The 20,948-nt window shown below is 58.5% G+C and overlaps 2 protein-coding genes across 3 annotated transcripts; one reads left to right on the top strand and one right to left on the bottom strand.

Moving 5' to 3' along the window:
• Positions 1-535: 535 nt before the first annotated feature.
• EMILIN3 (elastin microfibril interfacer 3) lies at positions 536-5,597 on the top strand (the record flags this gene model as incomplete). Its single annotated transcript, XM_080716048.1, has 4 exons — positions 536-958; positions 2,101-2,223; positions 3,325-3,548; positions 3,811-5,597. The coding sequence occupies exons 1-4, from the start codon at positions 795-797 to the stop codon at positions 5,595-5,597; spliced, it is 2,298 nt and encodes a 765-aa protein (XP_080572174.1). The 5' UTR covers positions 536-794.
• A 1,213-nt stretch (positions 5,598-6,810) lies between these two features.
• LPIN3 (lipin 3) lies at positions 6,811-18,939 on the bottom strand (the record flags this gene model as incomplete). 2 transcript variants are annotated; one of them, XM_080716102.1, is made up of 19 exons in its annotated part: positions 6,811-7,070; positions 7,201-7,304; positions 7,387-7,501; positions 7,681-7,833; positions 8,261-8,347; positions 8,545-8,693; positions 9,643-9,769; positions 10,745-10,788; positions 10,859-10,951; positions 12,636-12,705; positions 12,793-12,886; positions 13,137-13,297; positions 13,396-13,495; positions 14,377-14,719; positions 14,882-15,002; positions 16,057-16,137; positions 16,320-16,588; positions 17,439-17,534; positions 18,748-18,939. In XM_080716102.1, 19 exons carry the CDS (start codon positions 18,937-18,939, stop codon positions 6,926-6,928), a joined length of 2,544 nt encoding a protein of 847 aa, XP_080572228.1. In that variant the 3' UTR covers positions 6,811-6,925. The 2 variants fall into 2 exon arrangements, with proteins under 2 accessions (XP_080572228.1, XP_080572227.1); XM_080716101.1 differs by having other exon boundaries at positions 16,057-16,140.
• Between the last annotated feature and the right edge of the window lie 2,009 nt (positions 18,940-20,948).

The raw sequence follows: 20,948 nt of genomic DNA on the forward strand, positions 1-20,948 counted from the left end.
CAAGCGAGCGAGCGCCAACACACCGGGCGGAACAACTTTTTTTTTTTTTTTTTTTCTTTTTGGTCTGGAAAGGCCATGGGCTGCCGAGGCCACACCTCAGAAAGAGACAACATTGCCCATCAGAGAACCAGAGGGGCAGCCTGGCCACCCAAATGGACTGCAGAAGTTGCTGGGGAAAGAAGGCAGCAGAGTTGGCAGAGCTCCTGCGCAACCCCAGGCAGGGAGGAGGCAAACCCCAGCCAACAGCTTGGGGCCTATCCAGGGTGGCTGGGGAGAAGGTGCCGGCGCCCCCCCCCCCTTCTCCTCATCTCGGCTCCAGGGGCCCCCGCCACTCCCAGGTGCATACCGACTTTTAAGATTAGTGTATCCTGGAGGTGGGCGGCTCCTCGAGAGCCCGGCCAGCCCAGGGGTCATCTTCTCCGCTTCTCACCGGGTACCCGGGAGCACACTCGGGAGCACCACCAGTAGCTGGGTGTGTTGGGGGCCTCCCAGGGCGCGATGGCCTGCGCCCGCCACTCTAAGCTGCGTGCTCCTTAACCTCTAGCCTGCAGGGGGCCCCTCGGGCGTCAGCTCCCGGCCGGGGCGGGGGGCCGGCGGCGGGGAGGGGGCTGGCGGCGGCGCGCGGCGCGGCCCCAAGTTTATGCTAATCCGCGCAGAGCCCGCCTCCCGCCTCCCCTCCGCGGCCCCAGCCACGAGCAGCGCCGGCCACTCGGCGGGACGCAGCCGCCGCGCAGCGCCAAGCTCCGGGCCCGAGTGGCGGCGGGGCCGGCGGGCCAGGTGGAGAGCGGGCTGCGATGGGCCGCCGCCTGCCGGTCTGGCTGTGCGCCGCCGCGGCGCTGCTCTCGGGGGCGCAGGCCAAGGGCACCCCGCTCCTCGCGCGGCCCGCGCCGCCCGGTGCCTCCCGCTACAGTCTCTACACGACGGGATGGCGCCCGCGGCTGCGCCCCGGGCCGCACAAGTAAGCGCGGGCGGGCGGCGGCGGGGTCGGGGCGGGGTGGGCCCCCGGGCGCCCCCACCTGCCCGACCCGCGGGGGCGTCGAGGCCCCGGACCCGCGAGGTCGCGGCGCGGAGGGGGCGGTGCCGGGGCCGAGCCGGTCCGTGCGCCCCGCGATCCAGGAGGCTGCCGCGCCGGGGAAGAAAAATAAGCCCAGGGGGCCCGGCGGGGCGGCTGGGATCCTGGCAGTGCCCGCGGAAACCTTTCCAGCGAAGTAACATTTTCCAGCTGCGCTGTGTGCAGACTCCCGGCGCAGCGGACCAGGTGGAGGGAGCGGAGGCAGGGCGGTCCGCGCGTGGAGTGCGCGGGCTGCCCCGCGCAGAGGCCTCCCATCCCTCCCCTGCCTGGCCAGGTAGGAGAAGGAGCCTTGAGCCTGGCCGCTGCTCCCCCTCCTGGCCTCCGCACCCTTTGGGAGCTGCAGAGCTGGGGGCAGGGGTGGGGTGGAGTGGGGGTCTCATGGGTCCTGGGCCCTATTCTGGAACACTTTGGCGTCCACAATGGTTAGCTCATGCCTGCGTTTGAACTCTAGTTAAATTTGAGATGTATTGAAAGAAAAAAGTATGGCTAGCGCGTAGCCAACAAACACTCGGTGGGCCAGGCCACAGCAGAGCAGGCTTCCTGGAGGAGGCGGCACAGGACCTGGGGTGAGTGAAGAAACCAGCGAAGGGAGAGCCAGGAAGCTGCGTCGGGGAGGGAGGAGAAGTCAGGTCTCGAGGGAGCCACTAGGTTGGGCTCTCGGAAGACCCCAAGGCCAAGATTGGAAGCAGTGAAGGAGGCAGAGGGCAGGAGATGTGGCCAAGTAATTGGGGAGCCTGGGCCGTGCATGTTCCCAGGCTAGGAGACAGCAGCACGGGGCTCCCGGGTCAGCACTGTGCTTAGCCCAGGGGTCCCCCCTGGAGGACAGAGATCAGAGACCAGCAGAAGGGCTGGGCCCTGCCCAGAATCCTCTGGACCCCAGGTGAGGATCCTGACTTCCAGGGACAAGGAGAACAGACAAGAGATGCTGGGATCTGGTCCCCGCTGAGACCAACAGTGGGGAAAGAAGGCAGAGCCTTGGTGGACCTGGCTCTGGCCAGATGTTTCAGGGGCACCGTTTTCCCCTGCAGGGCCCTCTGTGCCTACGTGGTGCGCAGGAACGTGACATGTGTCCTACAGGAGGGAGCAGAGAGCTATGTAAAGGCGGAATACCGGCAGTGTGGCTGGGGGGCCAAGTGCCTGGGGACAGTCATGTGAGTGTGCCCGTCCCACCCACTTGGGAGCCCTGAGGGCAAAACCCTGCTTCTTCCTTTAACCCAAAGCAGAACCCACTGCATGGGGGCTGTAGATCTTTGAACTCCAAAGAGCCCACCTGGGTCCCCACACAGGCCAGAGGGCGGCCAGGGTCCCAGAAGAAGGGGCTTGGGGAGGACGCCAAGGTTTTGAATCTGTGGCAAGGTATCACCCATGGAGACAGGGGCAGGTTCTGCTTGGAGCTCAGACACCCCAGGGAACAAGGGGAGGATTCTCAGAATAGCGCATCAGCACAGGGCTAGAAGGAGCTGACTCGGGCAGAGGTTGGGGAGGGAGAGAACAGAGGCCTATTCCCGCAGTGCTTGATGCCACAGGAATCCTGGACAGACTCAGGGAGGGCTGTGGTGGCCATGGGAAGAGGGGCCAAAGGTGAGGGGTGGGCTGCGTGGGAGGATGGAGAGGCGGTGCACAGGTGTGCTCTCGGAGAGCTGCATCTGGAAACTGAGCCTTGCTCGGGGTTGGCAGAAGCGAAGAGGTACATGGCTGAGCAGGTAAAGGAGGGCCCCTGGCAAACCCGCCTGTACCCCTGGGCCTCCCCTCCCTGCTCAAAAGCAGAGGTGTTCCCCACCTGCCTCTGCTACCTGAGCTGATGCCTGCAGCGGCTGGAGAGGAGCGGGAAGAACTAAACTGGTGGAAGCCAGGATTGGCCCCGGCTTCCCAGCCGTACCCCTTTCCACCCACAGAGGAGGGTTGGGGCTTTGGCGGCGTTCTCTGAGGTCTCACTGAAGCTGAGTGGAATTTTTCCTTTGGCAGCTAAAGAGGGTCCAAGTAGTCTTGGGAGGGTTGGAGCTAAACTAGCCTTCTTGCCAAGCAAGCAGGATGGGTGGGGCTTCCACCTGCATCTCCCATCTGCTGGAAGGCCTGGCACCGCCCCTGTGCCCTGCTATCTTAAGCACCCAAACCGGGAAAGGCTCTGGGTGGCAGGGAGGTGGGAAGAAATCCACACTTTGTTCAGGTACCCAAGGGTGACCCCAAATGCCAGGCAGGAGCAGGAATTTTGGCTCACAGGTGCAAGACCACCTCTCACCCTCCTGGCCCAGGTACCGCACCGTGCTCAGACCCCGATACAAGGTTGGCTACAAGACAGTAACAGAACTCGCCTGGCGCTGCTGCCCTGGCCTCACCGGAGAAGGCTGCCCTGAGCACCTTGCAGACCATGGGGCTACCCCACCACAGCTGGATCCTGAGCCCCAGATCCCCTCGGGGCAGCTGAGCCCAGGTCCCCAGCCCCCTCCATATAGAGGAGCAGCCCCCAGTCCCCATGGTGAGTCTGCCTCGGATGCCCTCCAAGGTGATCAGGTTTCTTGGGCTCAGGGGCAGGGAGGGGACTGACCCAGGGTGTCTGAGCTCTGGCAGAGCTGGGGTGGGTACATCTCATGGGTGTGAAAGTGAGGCCCTGGGCCCCACCCAATCTATGCACACAGAGGAGGGAGGCATAGAAGAGGAAGCCTTTCGAGTGGCCTGGCAGCACCACACACTGAGGACCACACAGTGATGCCTCTGGGGTCTCTCCTCCTCTTTCCCAGGAAGAAAAGGCCCAGGGCTGTTTGGTGAAAGGCTGGAACGCCTGGAAGGTGATGTCCAGCGCCTGGCACAAGCATTTGGTAGTCTCAGTGGCCTGGTGGCCAGCCATGAGGAGCCCAGCAGGATGGCTGGCGGCCCCAGGGCTCCTGCTGCCCCCGTGGGCTTCGGGGTCATTCCTGAGGGGCTTGTGGACCCGGGAGACAGAGCCGAAGGACCACTCACACCTCCCCTGGGCGACATCCTCAGCAGGGTGACCGAGATGAGCGACACACTTCATTCCAAAGTGCAGCTGCTAGAGGAGGTGCACGGGCTGGCCCTCGGCCACGAGGCCCAGCTGCAGCGCTTGCGGGGAGCCCCGCCGTCCCCGCTCACCTCCCTGGCCCTGCTGGAGGAGTACGTGGACCAGCGGCTGCAGCGACTCTGGGGCAGCTTGCTGGACGGCTTTGAGCAGAAGCTGCAGGGTGTCCAGAGCGAGTGTGACCTGCGGGTGCAGGAAGTGAGGCAGCAGTGTGAGGAGGGCCAAGCAGCCAGCCGGCAGCTGCACCAGAGCCTGGACGGCCGGGAGCTGGCCTTGCGCCGGGAACTCTCGCAGCTGGGCACTCGGCTGCAGGGCTTGAGCATGGCTGGCAGGGGCAGCTGCTGCAGCCAGCTGGCCTTGATCAGTGCCCGTGTGGACGGCCTCGAGCGGAGCCTGCAGGCAGTCACCAAGGCCCCAAGGGGCTCCGGCACTGCAGCCGGGGATGAGCTCGCGCACCTCTCTGCTGCCATGCTCGATGGAGGTGCAGATGGGCTGCTCGAGGGCCTGGAGACTCTCAATGGGACTGAGAGTGGGATGAGGGGTTGCTGTTTGAGGATGGAGATGGGGGGCTGGGGGGCGGGGGGCTTTGGGTCTGTACTAGAGGAGCGCATGCAGAGCCTAGAGGAGCGCCTGGCGACATTGGCCGGAGAGCTAAGCCATGGCAGCGCCCCGCCAGGCAGATCAGGCCGGCCCCTCGTGCAGACAGAGCTGGCCGTGCTGGAACAACGGCTGGTCTCCCTGGAGACGTCATGCACCCCCAGCACCACCTCAGCCATCCTAGACAACCTGGTGGCGGAGGTGAAGGCCTGGCAGAGCCGGAGCGAGGCCCTCCTCCGCCAGGTGGCCAGCCACACGGCTCTGCTCCAGCAGCTCAATGGCACTATGGCCGAGGTCCAGGGGCAGCTGGCAGAAGGGACAGGCAGCTCACTGCAAGGTGAGATCACTCTGCTGAAGGTCAACCTGAACTCGGTAAGCAAGTCGCTCACAGGCCTCAGTGACTCCGTCAGCCAGTACTCGGATGCCTTCGTGGCTGCCAACATGTCCCTGGATGAGCGGGAGCGCAAGGTGGAAGCCGAAGTCCATGCCATCCAGGAGCAGGTGAGCAGCCAAGGCTCCAGGCTCCAGGCTGGCCACAGGCAGGTGCTGAACCTGCGGGGAGAGCTGGAGCGACTCAAGGCTGGTGTGGCCCATGTGGCTGGGGGCCTGAGCCGCTGCCAGGACACTGCCCAGGAACTCCAGCATGCAGTGGGTCACTTCGACCAGCGTGTGGCCCAGGTAGAGGGCGCATGCCAGGGGCTGGGCCTGCTGGCTGCCAGCCCGGACAGCTTGCCCAGCGAGCCCCTTAGTTCCAAGGAGGGCCTGTGGGGCCACGTAGACCAGCTAAATCGCACGTTGGCTCAGCACACACAGGACATCGCCCGCCTCCGGGATGACCTGTTGGACTGTCGGGCCCAGCTGGCTGAGCAGGCGAGGCCAAGGCGAGTCAACTAGGCTGTCTGGACAGGATCCAGGCCCCAGATCCCACCAACCCTGGGAGTACCGCCCCGGAGCCCTGCCTCACCCAGCAGTGCCTCCAGCCAGCCTAGATGTCACTGCAGAGGCCACTGGATGAACGGGCTGGGTTTGGCTCCACCTGACTATCCCACCATGCAAACGCTAACTGTTCAGGTGCTCAAGGCAAGGGTGTCAAGCCTGACAGCCGGGTCCAGACCACACATTCCAGTCTGCAACTTGCTTCTGCAGGCATGCTGCAGTGGACAGCTCTGCAGCCAGCTCCAGGCCCATCCTTGGACAGGGGCCTGTCCATAGCTTGCTCTGCCCCTGAAGGGCAGTCACAGCCTTGGAGGGCTTCTGTCGCTGAGTCATCTTCTTCTGCAAGAAGGTGATGCCCACTGTGACGTCCTCATGCCTGGTAGCTCATGGACGCTATTTCTGAACCAGAGACCCAGGGCCACCATAGGTTGGTTTCCAGCTCCCTACACAGATCAAAAGCACAGAAACCCAGTCGAGAGTCTTTTTCCTTTTGATCCTCCCTCAAGGTGAGGGCATAGGCAGCTGTAGACTCCCAGAGGGAAAAACGTGGATCCAGGAAATCTTTGGAAACTGCGCTCCAAATATACCCCTTCCCTTTCCTTCCCCAAAGTACGGTCTACGGCATTCTGGTGACCTTGCAGTCTTCTTCCTTCCAGTTTGGGGGAAATCTCCCTCCCTCCCCCAGGTCACTACTTCTCTGCCAAGAATGGCCTTCATGTAATATCAAGGCCTGAAGGAGGGCAGACCCTGAGAGAGAGAGAAGCCAGAGCTGGAGGAAAGGGGGTCCAGGCCTTGCTTTTACTACTCCTGCAGACCCCCAGCCCTGCTGGGATGCTCACAAAATGGTGAAAAATTCAGGTATGAAACCAAGGGACAACTGGAAAACCCATGTTCCTCCGGCATGTGCAGTCCCAGCATCTGCCGGGCTCTGCGGAGGCTCCTGGCCTTGGTTTCCCTAAAAGCAGCACAGGATCCCCCGTGCCGTCTGCAGGTTTCCATATCCCTGCCTTCCGGTTTCTGGATGTTCAGTGTTAGGCCCTCCACTCTGGTACTGTTGATGGGGGGGGGGGGTTGTCCGAATTAAAGCTTTTAGCCAGACTGAAGTGCTTTTCTGCCTGCAGGCAGCAGGGGGAGCTGAGAGGAGGAAAGGCCTTTGTGGCTGGCAGCCCACTGCAGTCCCCTTCTCCCCTTCAGTGGGCTGGCCCTGTGGCACCTAGCTTCCAAGCCCCTGCACCCCCAGTCACCCAGTCAGTTCTGGGCCAGGGAAGAGGGGCCTCAGGGCAGGCTCAGGCCAGGGCGCCAAGGTCCACAGCGGGCAGCGGCTCCCGCCAGTAGCAGAAGTTGCTGTATTCAGGGTGGGCCAGGTCTGTGCTGGTGCCACGGGCCAAGGGCGGGAAGAGGAGCTCCACCACCTCACCGAGCCGCTCATACCTAGAGGTAGAACGGGGTGTCACCTCCATCTCCGCCACTGCAGGGGGAGGCTCACCCTGCAGCCCCGGATCCCGCCACCCCACCGGAGGAGGTGAAATTGGGGCTCCCAGAGGAGAGGGTCTGGCCTCACGTGGACTTGTGGTTCTTTATGAGCTCCTGGATGAGCTCTCCCCGGGGGTTCACTGTGAAGATTCTCGATTCAGGTAGGCCCACCTGCCGGTAGGCAAAGACATCCTGTGGGAGCAAGGGCAGTAGAACTGAGGCCCCCAGGGGCTGGAGAAGTGGGAGTCATCTGCCCGTGGGAGGGGACACTCACATTGGGCCTGTTCCCAAAGGCAGCATGGAAGGGCTGTCCGTGGGGCAGAAACAGCTCTCGGATGTCACTCAGGCAGGCTACCTTGAACACCTCCGGCTTCTTCTCGATTACCTCCCTGGGGTAATCACGGCCACAGGCAGAAACCAGGGGTTGGCTGGGTCAGGATGTGGAGTTCAACCCAGCCCCGCTGACACTGGTCAGTGAATGCTAGCCCTAGTTGGGTTCCCGTGCACGTGCACTGCCTCTCCCCTCCACCCTCCCCCTCTGGCTGTGGGCTCACAAAGGGGTGGTTACCTGTGGAGGGCGGAGAAGAGGCTGCTGGGAGACAGCAGGATGGGGCCCTTGGGGAGGCCGCAGCCACCCTCGCTCACCCATTGCAGGTACCCCTTGGTGAGGTCAGCCATGCCGATGGCCCGAGCTGAGCAGTACAGGAACTTGTACCCATTTCTGGGGGTGGGAGATAGGGTGGCCATCAGAGACCAGCCATGGGCATCCCACCCCTGTGGCTTGGGCCAACCCAGCCCAGCCCTGGGGCTCTGGCCTGCAAACCCAAAGACCTCTGCAGGGAGGGGACTTAGGGGGAATGGCTAAGCCAAGCCTGATACAGGGGGCCTCAGCAGCTGTCCCAGCCAGAAGCAGGGACACGGTTCTCAGGCCAGAGGACCAGGATGGAGGAGTGCTTCCCCCATCTTGAGGCAAGCAGGAGAACTAAGGGCCAGAAGGAAGGTCTCCACACCCCATGGACCGGCCAGTCTGTCCTGCTGTGGGCTCTGCTGGTCCCTGAGCCTGGCTTCCCAAGGCAAAGTGGCCCAAGATATCCTGTCACTCCTCCCTCAAGTTGGGGGCCCTGCCTCAGCCCCAGCCTGGCACTCACAGGTGTATTTTGTGGTAGAGACTGGTGATGCCCTGGTGCGTCCAGTCTTTCCCCAGCTGGGGCAGAATGTGGCCCAGAGCGTCCGACCTACAGCCAAAGAGGAGAAGGTCACTGTGACAGCCCGCATGGCTCTGCATGGGTGTAGCCCAGTGGGGATCAACCCTAGGACAACCCACCAGGAAGGGAGGGTCTCCCCCATCGACTCTCACCCCCTACATGCCCAGCACAGAGAGAGGTGAGTCCCCAGCTCCTCCCAGCCCTCCCCGTGGCCAGCTGGGTCTCACTTGGTGATGGTGCCATCGATGTCAGAGATGACCACCTTGTCATCCCATTTCCACAGGTAGATGGTGGCCTTGCAGCGGCAGGTGCCCTGGTACTGGGTGGTCACACTGAAGACCACTTCGTTGGCCCCTTCATGCAGGTTCAGGCACCGCTGGGGCCAGGCAAAGGGGATACTTTGTGATCTGCCTCAGCCGGGCACTGCCCACCCTTCTCCATCCCAACCATGGCCACCAATCCCCACAGGCCTCTCGTTCTCCTCTTCCTCCCAGCTCAGAGCCCCTTCCTCAGGGGGTCTGAAGATAATCACATCCACTTGGGCAGAGGGTCCCCATGGTATCCTCTGCACAGTGCTGGGCACAGGAGTACAGCCTCTTTTCTGCCCTTTGAGATGGCTCAAACAAGCCATATCATCCAGGTTTCTATGTCAGCCCCAGGCAGGGAGACATCCCACTCCATGGATTGGGGAGTCTGTGAGGAGCTTCACAGGGAGTCTCTGCATGGGGCTAGGGCACATGACTCAACCTTCCTTTAAGGAGAGACTCAGCCCTGTCTGTGGTCCACAGAGAAGGATGGAGCAGCTCTCCACCACAGCCAGGTCACTTCCCTTCCCCAGCAGATCCTAAAGCAGTGTGAGCCCCCAGACAGAAGGCAGTTGGCCCGACCCTCCGGAACACTCCCCTGATCAGAGCCATGCTCAGAAAACATGTCCCTATTACAGAAGCCACCAGTTACGAGCTCAGAGACCAAGGGACTTATAGGACTGGGCTTGCCAAAATCTGGGAGGCTGTCACCAGCATCTGATTCTTTTAGTGTGGATTTCAAGGGCGGACCCAGAGCCAGGTAGGCAACTGCAGGTGGATATCTCAAGAGGCCATAGGAGAAGACACCACCAGTCAGAGCATCGGACAGAGAAGGGATGGCAGGGAAGAAGTGGCCCCTGCCCCTGGAGGTATTCAAGCAGAGGCCATTAGGGAGGCTGCAAAGGGATGGATTCTGGCCTTTGGCATTCTTCTGTGTCTCAGCCCCAGGAGACGCTGGGACAGAATTAGTTCAGCAGCCTCACCCCCACCCCACCTCCACTCCAGAGAACACACACGTACGATCTGATCAGAGGAGAGGCGGAGGGACTTCTTGTAGGCTGGTGTGGAGGGCGGCGGGGAGGGGACCTCGAGGATCACAGGGCTGTCTGGGCCGTCGTCGTCGCTGCTTAGGATGTCTATCTTCTCCCTGCGGCACCCCAAGGCTCTTAGACCCTTCCCTTTAAGTAGACGCTCACTCTCCACCCAGGCCGTCAGCAGCCTGGGCCGTCCCTGCTGCTCCAGAGGCCATCCCTCCCTGGGGGTGCCAACCATGGAGTGCTGGCTGGCAGTGCCTGCCCAGGCGGATGAGACCAGAGCCGGGCTGACCTTGGTGTTCCTCCAGCCAGGGTACAGTGCCTGCCCTGAAGAGGTTTATGGGAAGCACCTAGTGTCCCCTTGAGGGCTGATCCCCAGTCCCACCTACTATGGCTCCAGCCACCCCTTTCCTGTTCACCCTCCACGTGACTCTTGTGGCCCCATCACTTCAAAAGTGAAAAAAGGAGCCAAGTGTGGTGGTGCATGCCTGTAATCCCAGTACTTAAGAGGCTGAGACAGGAGGATGGCAGGGTTGAGACCAGCCTTAGCAACTAACAAGACCCTCAGCAACTCAGACCCTGTTTCAAAACAAAACTTAACAAATTATATATGAATATATATATAGAGAGAGGGGGGGAAGAGAGAGAGAGAGAGAGAGAGAGAGAGAGAGAGGGAGAGAGAGAGAGATAGATAGATAGATAGATAGGCTGGGGGTGTTACTGGGAGGTAGAATTGCCCTTGGGCTCTATCCCCAGTACCAAAAAGAAAGAAAGAAAAGAAAGAAGAGTTTAAAAAATGTAAAAAAAAAAAGGGAGGCCAAGCGGGCTGGTCCTTGTGTCCAGAGGTCCTGCCTCTCAACACCACAGCCTTCATCATACACCAAGAGGCTGAGCACCTGTTCCAACCATACTGTCCCTGGCTGAGGGACACTGGGTGTGTCTCTAGGTTTTAGTTTCTCAAGAAAAACAAAATGCTTGGGAAGACACCAAAAACCCCAGCTGGCTGGGAAGGGGTGCTGGCCCTACCCCAGCCCCCAGGGCGACCCTCCCAGGCCCCAGCTGCAGAGCCCAGCAGCAGGTCAACTCACCCCTGCTGCTCTCTGGCTGTGGTTTTCTCCCTCTGGGCCCCGTGCTGTGGGAAGAGCATCCATCAGTGAACCTCGCCTCCTGTCCTGCGCCAGCCCCACCTCGTGACCACCTACCTCCTCCACTGGGAAGTCCCGGCGTCGCCAGGAAAACCACCACCGCCCACCCTTCCGGGGCATCTTCTCCTTCTCCAGCTTGTCCACGGTGCTCTGTGGGCAGATGAAAGCCATGGCAGTTCTTTCTGCGCCCTACAGACCTACCTTATACTGCCCTAGGGACCCCCATGCATGCAGAGTCTGGGCCCACCCAGATGCTCTAGTCAACATCTGGAGGCGGAGGGATCATGTTCCCCTCCCTCCTGGGGTTCCTACCCACGGCTCACAAAGCTACACATGAGAAACCTAGGGCCATTCCTGTCCCCCACCCCTGCTTTCCTAGCTCTATCCAACCCTCAGCCTGGCCTCCAGATCTTGTAAGCCAGTCCCTCTACTAGAGGCAGCACTGCTTTGAGAGTTTCTCAAGAACTGGTATAACCATGCATGATGTTACCAAGTAACAACAAGAGGGGCAGCCCACAGCCAGGACACCGCAACCTTCAAGACGGACACAGGCAGCCTCCAAAGGTCAATGTCACTGGCTCCTGAACAGCCTCCCTTCTCTGCAGGTTCCCATCCCTGTCTAACTGGGGCAACACAGCCTTGTGAAATATGCTGATTAGATCGGTGCTAGGTAACCCCAGGGAGAGCCCAGGCCAACGCCCACCTGGGAGACTCATCAGCATCCTAGAGATGCAGAATAGAGAAGCCAAGATGACATGTGCTCAGGTTGGACCAGCCAGGCTGCCCCTCTGCACTGGGAAAAGGCTTGTGTGTGTATGGGGAAGGGTGCATACCTCAGGGGCATCAAGTGGTGGGTCTGTCTGGAAAAGGCGAGGATAGACAAGCAGGGGAGGGACTCTCTTCCTTCTCACAGGCTCTGGGTTCTAGCTCAGACCCAGACCAGCCAGAGGACAGAGCCAAGTGTCATGGAAGAGAGACACCAGCTGTCAACATCTGGTTGGTAATGCCCTTCAGGCCAGCCTAAATGAACCAAGAGCAATGATCCAGGCCAGGTTAGGGCCCTGGACAGCTCCCAGCGGGACAGAAATACAAAAACAGGCTGGCTCTGCCCAGGAGGGCATGTCCTCCAAGAGCGAGCAAGGGCAGACATCTTGGGAGGACAGGTGGAGGCTCTAGGGGAGAGTGAAGAGGCCAGGCCTCAACTCCAGACATCTGTCTGTGCTGTTCCCTGCCCCAGCCTGCCCAAGGCCTACTCCTCTACCAAGCTGCCTGGTGGGCACTCAGCAAGCCCCCCTACTGCAGGCTCTCAGAGCGCCCCAGACCCCTCTGTCCCAGCACTCAGTTGAATTTGATATTCATCTGAGTGATTCCTTGAGTAACTCCATCTTCCCAGAGGTTGGACACAGTTTCTGTTTGGTTCACTGCTGGGCCTGGCACATAGTAGGTATTCAACAACTGTGTGCTTACCCAGGAAGCCAGCACCCCTCCACCCAGTCTGGAGGAATCATCTTAGGGAGAGCTGAAGGGTGACACCCCTGATTCCCAAGCCTCATCTTTTAGATCCCAAATTCTCCTGTCAAAAGGGCGTCTCAGTTATCTGTCAGATGTTTACTTCCCCTTGATGTGTCATCAGTAGGAGCCAGGCACAGCTAAAAAACTCAGAAAGGGTAGGCGTTGTCCACTCAGGATGGGGCAAGGCTTGGGGACCTCTGTCTCCTCTCTCAGATGGACCTTGTAGCTGGCAACCAGGGGCCCCGAGGTCTCTGCTCACATTCTACTCCCTAGCCAAGGACCTCCTGACAAGCTATGGCCCCAACAGAATTCCAGCCATTACCTCGGGCAAGTTCTTCTGGAAGGCTTGCAGGGAAAGGATCATGGGGGCAGCCACGGCCCAGTTATAGTGCCTGGAAAGAGAGAACAAGGTGTGGAGGCTCCAGCAGCTGCAGGGTGAAGAGCGGTGCCCAGGCCCCGCAACCCTGGCTGCTACTCACTTCTCATTGATTTTCACCACGAGGTTCGGGTCATCCAGGAGCCCGGGGTTTTGGGTGAGGTCCTGGTAGGAGACGACATGCTGGTTGAACTTCTCTGGGCACAGAGGCAGAGAGCGAGGGGTGAGGCTGGTGCAGCCCAGGTGACCCACGGCCCACTGACGACTCCAGGCTCCCCACCTTCTGCCACAGGCTCCTGCCAGGTGGCTCTCTTCCTGCCCACCCACAGGGGGCTTTTGTGCCTGACCCCATGCCAGGAATCTTAGGCTAAGTCACAGCTTCTGCCCTCCCCATCCTCTGGGCTCCATGCCGATCCTCAGAAGGGCTCAGGTCATGAATGAACATACCCGGGGAGACGTCCCGGCTGTCGGCTAGTCCACCGCAGAGGGACAGTGCTATGGTGTCCACCGAGTCCGAAGTGGATTCTGGCACATGTTTGGAGGTGGGGCTCCCCAGGAGCTTCTGGCTGCTGGGCTCACTCCACCTCCTGGCCCCCAGCCCACAGTCACTGGGGGCAGAAGGGGCAATGTAAATACAAAGGAGGGGGAGGAGTGGGAGCGCTCCTCGCTGGCCCCTGATGGACATCTGGTTCCACAATATCCACACCTTTGAGGGAAGTAGAGAGCCGCGTTCTCAGAGTCCAGGGAGGGCAAATCATCCAGGTAGATGTCACTGGGACCCAGGTGCTGGTTTCTCTTCAAAGAGCCTAGGACGGAGGATGGACCCTGGATATGTGCTTGGTGGCATGGGCAGCACGCGCCCCTTCCTTTTGAACACCCTAAGGCAGCGCTGTCTGAAAGAACTTTCTGTGATGAGAGAGATGTCCTATGCCTGCCCTGTCCTATTCGGTAGTCCCTAGGCACATGTGGCCACTGAGTGCACTTAAAATGGGATTAGTGTGATGGAGGAACAGAACTGTAAATTATTATTATTAGTAGTAGTATTAGTAGTAATGGTGGTGGTGGTGGTAATGGTGATTGAATCCATTATACCTGCAAGCTCCTTTTTATTTTGTTTTCTTTTGAAACAGAGTCTCGCTACATTGCTGAGTCTGTCCTTGAACCTCAGATCTTCCTGTCTCAGCCACCCAGGTACAAGGGTGACAGTTGTACACCACCATACCCAGCTCAAATGGCATTAATTTAATATTAAATAGCCACATGTCTGCCAGCGGCGGCTACTGATTTGGACAGTGCAGGCCAAGTGCCTTTCCAGCACTCTCAGGCCAAGCCGGCTCCCGAGCTGGGAACGTGGGCTCTGTTTATCCCGGCCCATGCTGTTCCCTCTGCTCTTCCTGTTCCTCACGTGGATGGAACCTTATTATCCATGTCTGAGCCCCAAAGTCACCTCTCAGAGAAGCCTTCCCTGACAGGTGCCTTAAGAGTCCCCATTCCAACCCCACGTTCTGCCCCTGAGGCCCAGGCCCCGCGGTTCCTTATGTATGTGCCATCATTTATTCCCCCACTGGGGCTGGTGCACACTCAGTACCTGGCTCACTTAGTGCTCAGAGGGAACCTGATGTCCCAGAGCCCCTCGGGATAATGCAAGGCCAGAGAAGCAATGGGGAGGGGTCCGGCCATCACTCACCTTTGCCCCTGATGGCCTCAGGCTGCACGGCAGGAGCCTCTAGAGTGGTCCAGCTCCATGACTTGGAGACAGGAGAGAGGCCAGCACCCCTGGGGCTCTGAGTCTTGTTTTCCTCGTTCTCTGAAGCGGGATGAGAGGGACCCACCAGAGCCCCCACTTGGCGAGACTCCATACTAGGCTGAGGCTGGGGATCTTTGGCCTCTGTTTGCAGGGTTGGGGGGCCCAAAGGGTCTGTGCCAGCCACAGAGGAGGAGGAGGGGCTGGGTGTCCCCTGGACAGGAGAGGTGGCCCCAGCACCACTTTCAGGATGGATCGAGGACTCAGGCCGCTCAGCTTTGGCCACCTTTGGTCAAACAAATATGAAAAGAGATGAGCTGATTAAAGGAGCTGCCTTCTTGCCCCCCCTAGGCCCTGGAGTAAGTGGCCTGAGGCTCAGTCACCCCATCCTGATCCACAGGGGCCAGGGAGCCCCTGAAAGGCAGAGTGGGGTGATAGGGAAACTTACCTTAGGCAGGCTCCCCCAGGCCCACTGCATGTGGGATTCCGCTCTGAGGGCACTGAGTTCGGGGGCCCGCAGCTCCAGCTCCGAGTCACTCTTAGGGGATGACAGATCACCCGACAAGAAGCTGCAGGGAAAGAGTTCTCAGGGATCTCCCGTCAGCCTGCCACCCGTGCTGCCAGCCCAGCCCGGGAGAACAATGTTTATAACACGTATATGCATGATATAAAGAATCAATAAATATATAAAGATCACCTACAAATCAACAAGAAGAAGAAAATCCAGTTTTTCTCCTTTTTCTTTTTTTGCGGTACTGAGGATGGAACCCAGGGACATTCAACCTCCAAGCTACAGCTCCAGCCCTATTTTTTATTCTTTATTTTGAAACAGGGTCTCACTAAGTTGTGGAGGGCCTCACTAAGTAGCTGAGAATAGCTGCAAACCAGTGTGATCCTTCTGTCTCAGCCTCCCAACTACTGGGATTATAAGCATGCACTTCAATTTTTCTTCTTTTGTTCATTTTTTACTTTACTTGGGATCGGACCCAGGTCTTCTCATCTACAAAGGCTCTGCCACTAAACTATATTCCCTGCCATTTATATGTTTTATTTTGAGACAGGGTCTTGCTAAGTTGCCCAGCTGAACTCACAATCCTCCTGCCTCAGCCTCCTAAATAGCTGGGATCACAGTCATGTGCTACTGTGTCTGACTGGGAATCTGGTTTAAAAAAAGAAAATAAAGCCGGGCGTGGTGGCGCACGCTTGTAATCCTCGCACTTGGGAGGCAGAGACAGGAGGATCGCGCAGGTTCGAAGCCAGCCGCACGCGCTGGCTTAGAAGACCCTGTTTCCAAATAAAAATGTAAAAATAGGTCTGGGAGTATAGCCCGGAGGTAGAAGGGCTTCCAGGAACCCCAGTACCACCAAAAATAAATAAATAAATAAATAAAGAAAGAAAGAAAGAAAGAAAGAATTAAAAATAGGGCTGGGGGTATAGTTCAGAGGTAGAATGCCCTTGGGTTCAGTCTCCAGTACCACCACCAAAATAATAATAATAATAGTAGTAATGATAATAATAATAATTTTTAAAAATAAAGTAAATGAAGAAAAGAAAAAAAGATGTACTGAAGCGTCACTGAGACCTGGGTCTAGAATCCCAGCCTCGGCCCACCTGGATACTCACCTGGCCTGTGGGGAACACTCTCCATCAGAGTAGGGGTAGATGTCTTTGGGCTGTGGTGGAGATTCCCCTTCCAACTGAACACTGCTGAAGGACCAAGGGAGCTGGTCACAGGCAGGGCAAGGGAGCCCGGACATCAGGGGTTTGGGGAGGGGAAGCAACTGGAGTCCAGAGAGGTCAAGGCCCTTGCCCAGACAACCCAGCATCCGCCCCTGAGCCCCAGGTTGGTGTCCCACACCCACAGCCTCCACCTGGTCCCTACACACCCTGCCGGCTCTGGCCTTGGCTTTTCCTGCGAGGACAGCTCACTCTCTGCGCCAGCCTCCAGCTCCTCAGAGCTAGAATCTGTAGTCACAGCACCCTCCTTCCGCCTGGGCTTCCTCCTGCGAAGCCTCTTCCTCCGTCCTGTGGAGGCCGTGCCCACGATGACCAGGCCCTCGGGCCCACTGGCCGTGCCACGCTGGGATCCCGAGGGGAACCCAGACAGGCCCCCCCACGGGATGGGTGAGGTGCACAGCCGAGGAGGCAGGTCTTCCTGGGGGGGCAGACCAAACGGAGCTAAGAGGGCTGGGGCCAGGCGGGGAGGGGGGCGCCCTCGTCCCCCATCATCCTCAGCCCTGCCCCAGTTCATTTAGGTCCAGGAAAGCAGGCAGGGGGAGCTGGACAGATGCACAGCTCCATAACAGAGGTCAAGCAGCCCCCTCACATCCCAGGGAGCCGCCCCACAGCCCGGCAGGCCAGGAGGAAACCTGGGCCTCATCTCTCCCCGCTGCCCAAGCCTGTCGCGGTGGACACCTCCTTCTCCTTTTAAGACTCAGCCAGATGCCACCACCTCCAGGGAGCGTGCCCTGACTATCCCCAAGCCCCAGTTACAACCCAAGTCACTGTAATGAGCAAAGAATGCCATCACTAGTTGTGGGTCTGCCTCTCAGAATAATCTGGGACTTTCTTTGAAGGCAGGGGTCACCCCTTGGCTGAGTCTGCTGGATAGTGTCTGGCATACAGTAGGTGCTGAATTAAAGCCTGTCAAGTTTAAAATCCTTCATCGGCTTGTGCTGGGCGTGCCCTCCTTGTGCAAACACCCCTCTCTTTACCCCTACACACCCACTTCTGGAGCCCACACCCGACCCAGAGAGGACCAGGGCTTGTGCCTCCTGGCCCTGAGCACGCCATGGCTCTCCTCTCCACGCGGCACAGGGAAGCCCTCCTTTTATCCCTGATGAAAAGCTGAAATCTTCTCCAACTTCCCGGGAAGTAGAGTCAGCCCCACCAGCCCTTCCCTCTGCACTCTGACAAAACATCATGACCTCCAGTGACCCCTGCATCAGACCTCTCCCCAGGACCCCGAGGCCCCATGCACAGGGGGCCAAGATGGTGGCACGCACCTCGTCACTCTCCAGCTCTTGGACAAAGAAGGCCTCCCCGCTGTCACCCAGCTTCATGTGCAAGTCCACGGGCTCGCCATTGATCTCGATGTCCACCTGCGGTGGGGAGCGGGGCAGGGATGCGGGGTCTGCACTGCAGGCCCACAGGCCCCGCTCCATCCATGGGGGCAGGCTCCTCGTGCCCTAAGCGGGCACTGGCTACAGCTTTCTCCCTGGACCATGTGTGCCTGGCTGCTGGTTCATCTGGTCCCCGTGTTCTGCGCTCTCCCACACCCCATGAGAACAGGGATGACACACAGGTGTCTTCTCTGCTGAGGCTCCGCCCCCAGGCTGTTGAGAACTGCCATTACCGGGCCTTTTGTATGGGGTTCTGTAAAGATTTCGTCACTTAATCTTCACAAACAGCCCCTTGCAATAGCTCCTATCATTAGCTCCACTTTATAGACCAGGAAACTGAGGCTTGCGGCGTTTAATTTGTGAGAAAATGGCCCCACAACAGGTGAGTCTCTGAACTCCCAAACAGTCTGAGTCCACAGCCAACCTCATAACCTCAGAAGTACAGGTCTCTCCCAGGTGACTCTGTCAACATTCTAGAACATTCACTGCGGTCTCATCTCAAAGGGGATTTGGGCCCAACCACCACGCTGTTATTCACAGATCAGACCATGGTGCTGACAAACACCTCTGTCAAGTTCTCCCTGGCCTGGTGACGGTGGTGTGAGTTTACTAAGGTAGAGAACTAACGCGTTGCTCACACCCTTGGCCCTGAGACAGCATTGTGAGTTGCGATTTACTCTCCCAAGCCGTCCTCCCACGAAGCATCCTTCCACCCAACATCTGCACCCAGGAAACCACATCTTGAAGCCCACATCTAAATCCAGAATTAGCCAGAACACAGGTGAGGTCTCCGCAGCACCGGGTTCTGCCCCATGGGGCTCTTTCCATGGAAAAATTGGAATCCCTGGACTCAGATCCCCACTCAAACCCAAAACTTTTGATACAGAAGCCGAGAAACCTATCCAGCAGACAGATCCTCACCTAGGGCCCTTCCCTGGAACTCCAGAGGCTACCCTCTTTCTTCTTTCTTTCCTTTCCTTTCCTTTCCTTTCCTTTCCTTTTTGTACTAGGGGCATTCTACATTCTCCCTCTGAGCTACACCCCCCAGTCCCTTTTTGTTCCGTTTTGGAACAGGTTCTCACTAAATTGCGGAGGACCAGGCTAACTAAGTTGCTGAGGTTGGCCTTGAACCTGAGAGACTCCTGTCTCAGCCTCCTGAGTACTAGGGTTACAGGCACCCCAGGGCACTCACCACCTTCTCCCGCGAGCGCAGGACGCCCAGCTTTCCAAAGCGCACGTGGAAGGGCGAGCAGCGGAAGGAGCCGTCCGGCTGCCGCACCACCAGCACGTCGATGCCTCCGCTCAGCGTGGCGGGGTTCAGGCCCCGGTACAGCTCCTTCACCGTTCCGAACACGGTCTCCGCCAGCTGCCCCACGTAATTCATGGCTGGTGCTGGCAGAGAGGCCAAGGGGCCCTCTGCGGGGAGGCTTCTGCAGCCTGGTGGCCCAGATGCCCAGGCTCGCTCTGTCCTTCAAGCAGGAGCACCTCAGCTCAGAGGAGACAGATGGCAGGGGCTCCCAGAGAGGGGGTCTAGTCCTGGCGCACCCACAGATGCGCTATGGGATCCTTAGACAGTCTCTCTTCTCCACCTGCCAACGTCCACGTCTGTTAATAAACAAGGGTACAAGCACAGGGTAAGACAATAGCTGGTTGCCAGTGCCTCTAAATGCCCTGACTCATGATAATGACCCTGGGCGCAGTGGGCATGGCTCCTTTAAATCTTCACAACAACCCTGTGAGGCTGGCAGAGCGGGTGTTATTATCCCTGTTTACAGATGAGCTGCTCGAGGTTCAGAGGTGGAGCAACTTGTCCAGGGTCTCACATCTATTAAGGAGAGGACCTGGGACTGGAGCCCAGGTCGGCATTGTTTGCACCTAGAGCCCTTGGCCTGAACCCCTCCGGGCTGACCCAAATGTAGAAAATAGGACCGACAGTGGGGTGGCTGCATGAAATAGCAGGCCCAGGCCCTGCTGGGTGAGGGATGGCAGTCTTCAAGAAAGTATAGAGGATGAGGGTCTCTGTTTTTGTATCTAAGAAATGGGTCCCAACCAGGTGTGGTGGCATATGCTTGTAATCCCAGTACTTGGGAGGCAGAGACAGGAGGATTGCAGTTTTGAAGCTAGCCTCAACAGTTCAGAGAGGCCTTCAATGACCTAGTGAAACTCTGTTTCAGAACAAAAAATTAAATGAGGCTGGGGGTGTAGCTTAGAAGTAGAATGCTGCTAGGTTCAACCCCCAATACCCCAAAGGAAACAAACAGAAGAAATGAGTTCATCTCTCTCTCTCCCTTTCTTTCTCTCTCTCTCTCTCTCTCTCTCTCTCTCTCTCTCTCTCTCTCCCCTCTCTCTATGTACTAGGGATTGAACCCAGGGGTGTTCTACCTCTGAGCTACACCCCAACTCCTTTTTCTTGTTTGATTTTGGAACAGGGTCTTGCTACATTGCTGAGGCTAGCTTAGAACCTGGATCGCCCCGTCTCCACCAACCAAGTACTGGGATCGTAGGTGTGTGCCACCGCACCCAACTTGGATTCAGCTTTCTTGCTGCCTCCTGGCCCTATGAATTAGAAGGGGTATTGTTGGGCCACTGTGGCTGATATGTGGCTACCAGAGTGGGAACACCCCAGCCACCTAAAGCTTTGCTCAGCCCTATTCCTGAAGTTAGTCGCCCAAGACAGGGTTTCCCTATAGCTGGAGGCTTAAGGCCCCCAGTTTCAAATTACTTCCCACTTTTCCTGGTGGGATGCCTGTCCACCACCCACCTTACAGGTCAGACCGCAGGGTCTGATGCTAGTTCTCAGTCACCAGCTTCAGACTAGGATCAGCCAGGTAGGCCCTCAGACCTATATTCAGGCCTCGGACCAAAGCACTCCTTGCCCCAGCCAGACCGGTCGCTCCAGCTCCCCTGCATCGGCAGGGTGGCTGAAGCAGAGGCTGTGATGGCAGTGGAGAAAAGCCAGGCTGTAATGAGAGCCACCTCCAAGCTGGCCTGGTGCCTATGCTGCCTCCCTCAGCACATCATGCCTGCCTTGCTGGCCGGGCCAGCGACCTGCTGCCAGGACCACACCCAGACTGTCCCACCCTTAGACCCTGAATCAGAACCCCTGTCATGCAAGAAGCTCAAAGAAGCTAAGAGACTTATCCAAGGTTAAGTGTCTTATCTGAGCGCTGTTAGGCTAGAAGGACATAGATTGTGTGTAAGGGAGGGGAGCAAAGACCCATATCCAGTTCTCCTAACTCCATGCTATGGGCTCCTTCCAGTTCACGGTCCCCAAACCACATCAGTTATCTGTGGAGAGGGCAGCCCAGCCCACAGTTACTTCCGCATGGTCTTCTGAGTCTTGCCCTCAAAATGTGGTCCATGAACCAGCAGCATCTCCATCCCTTGGGAGCT

Source organism: Muscardinus avellanarius (assembly GCF_963383645.1).
Source record: "Muscardinus avellanarius genome assembly, chromosome: 19".
NCBI classification, from domain to species: domain Eukaryota; kingdom Metazoa; phylum Chordata; class Mammalia; order Rodentia; family Gliridae; genus Muscardinus; species Muscardinus avellanarius.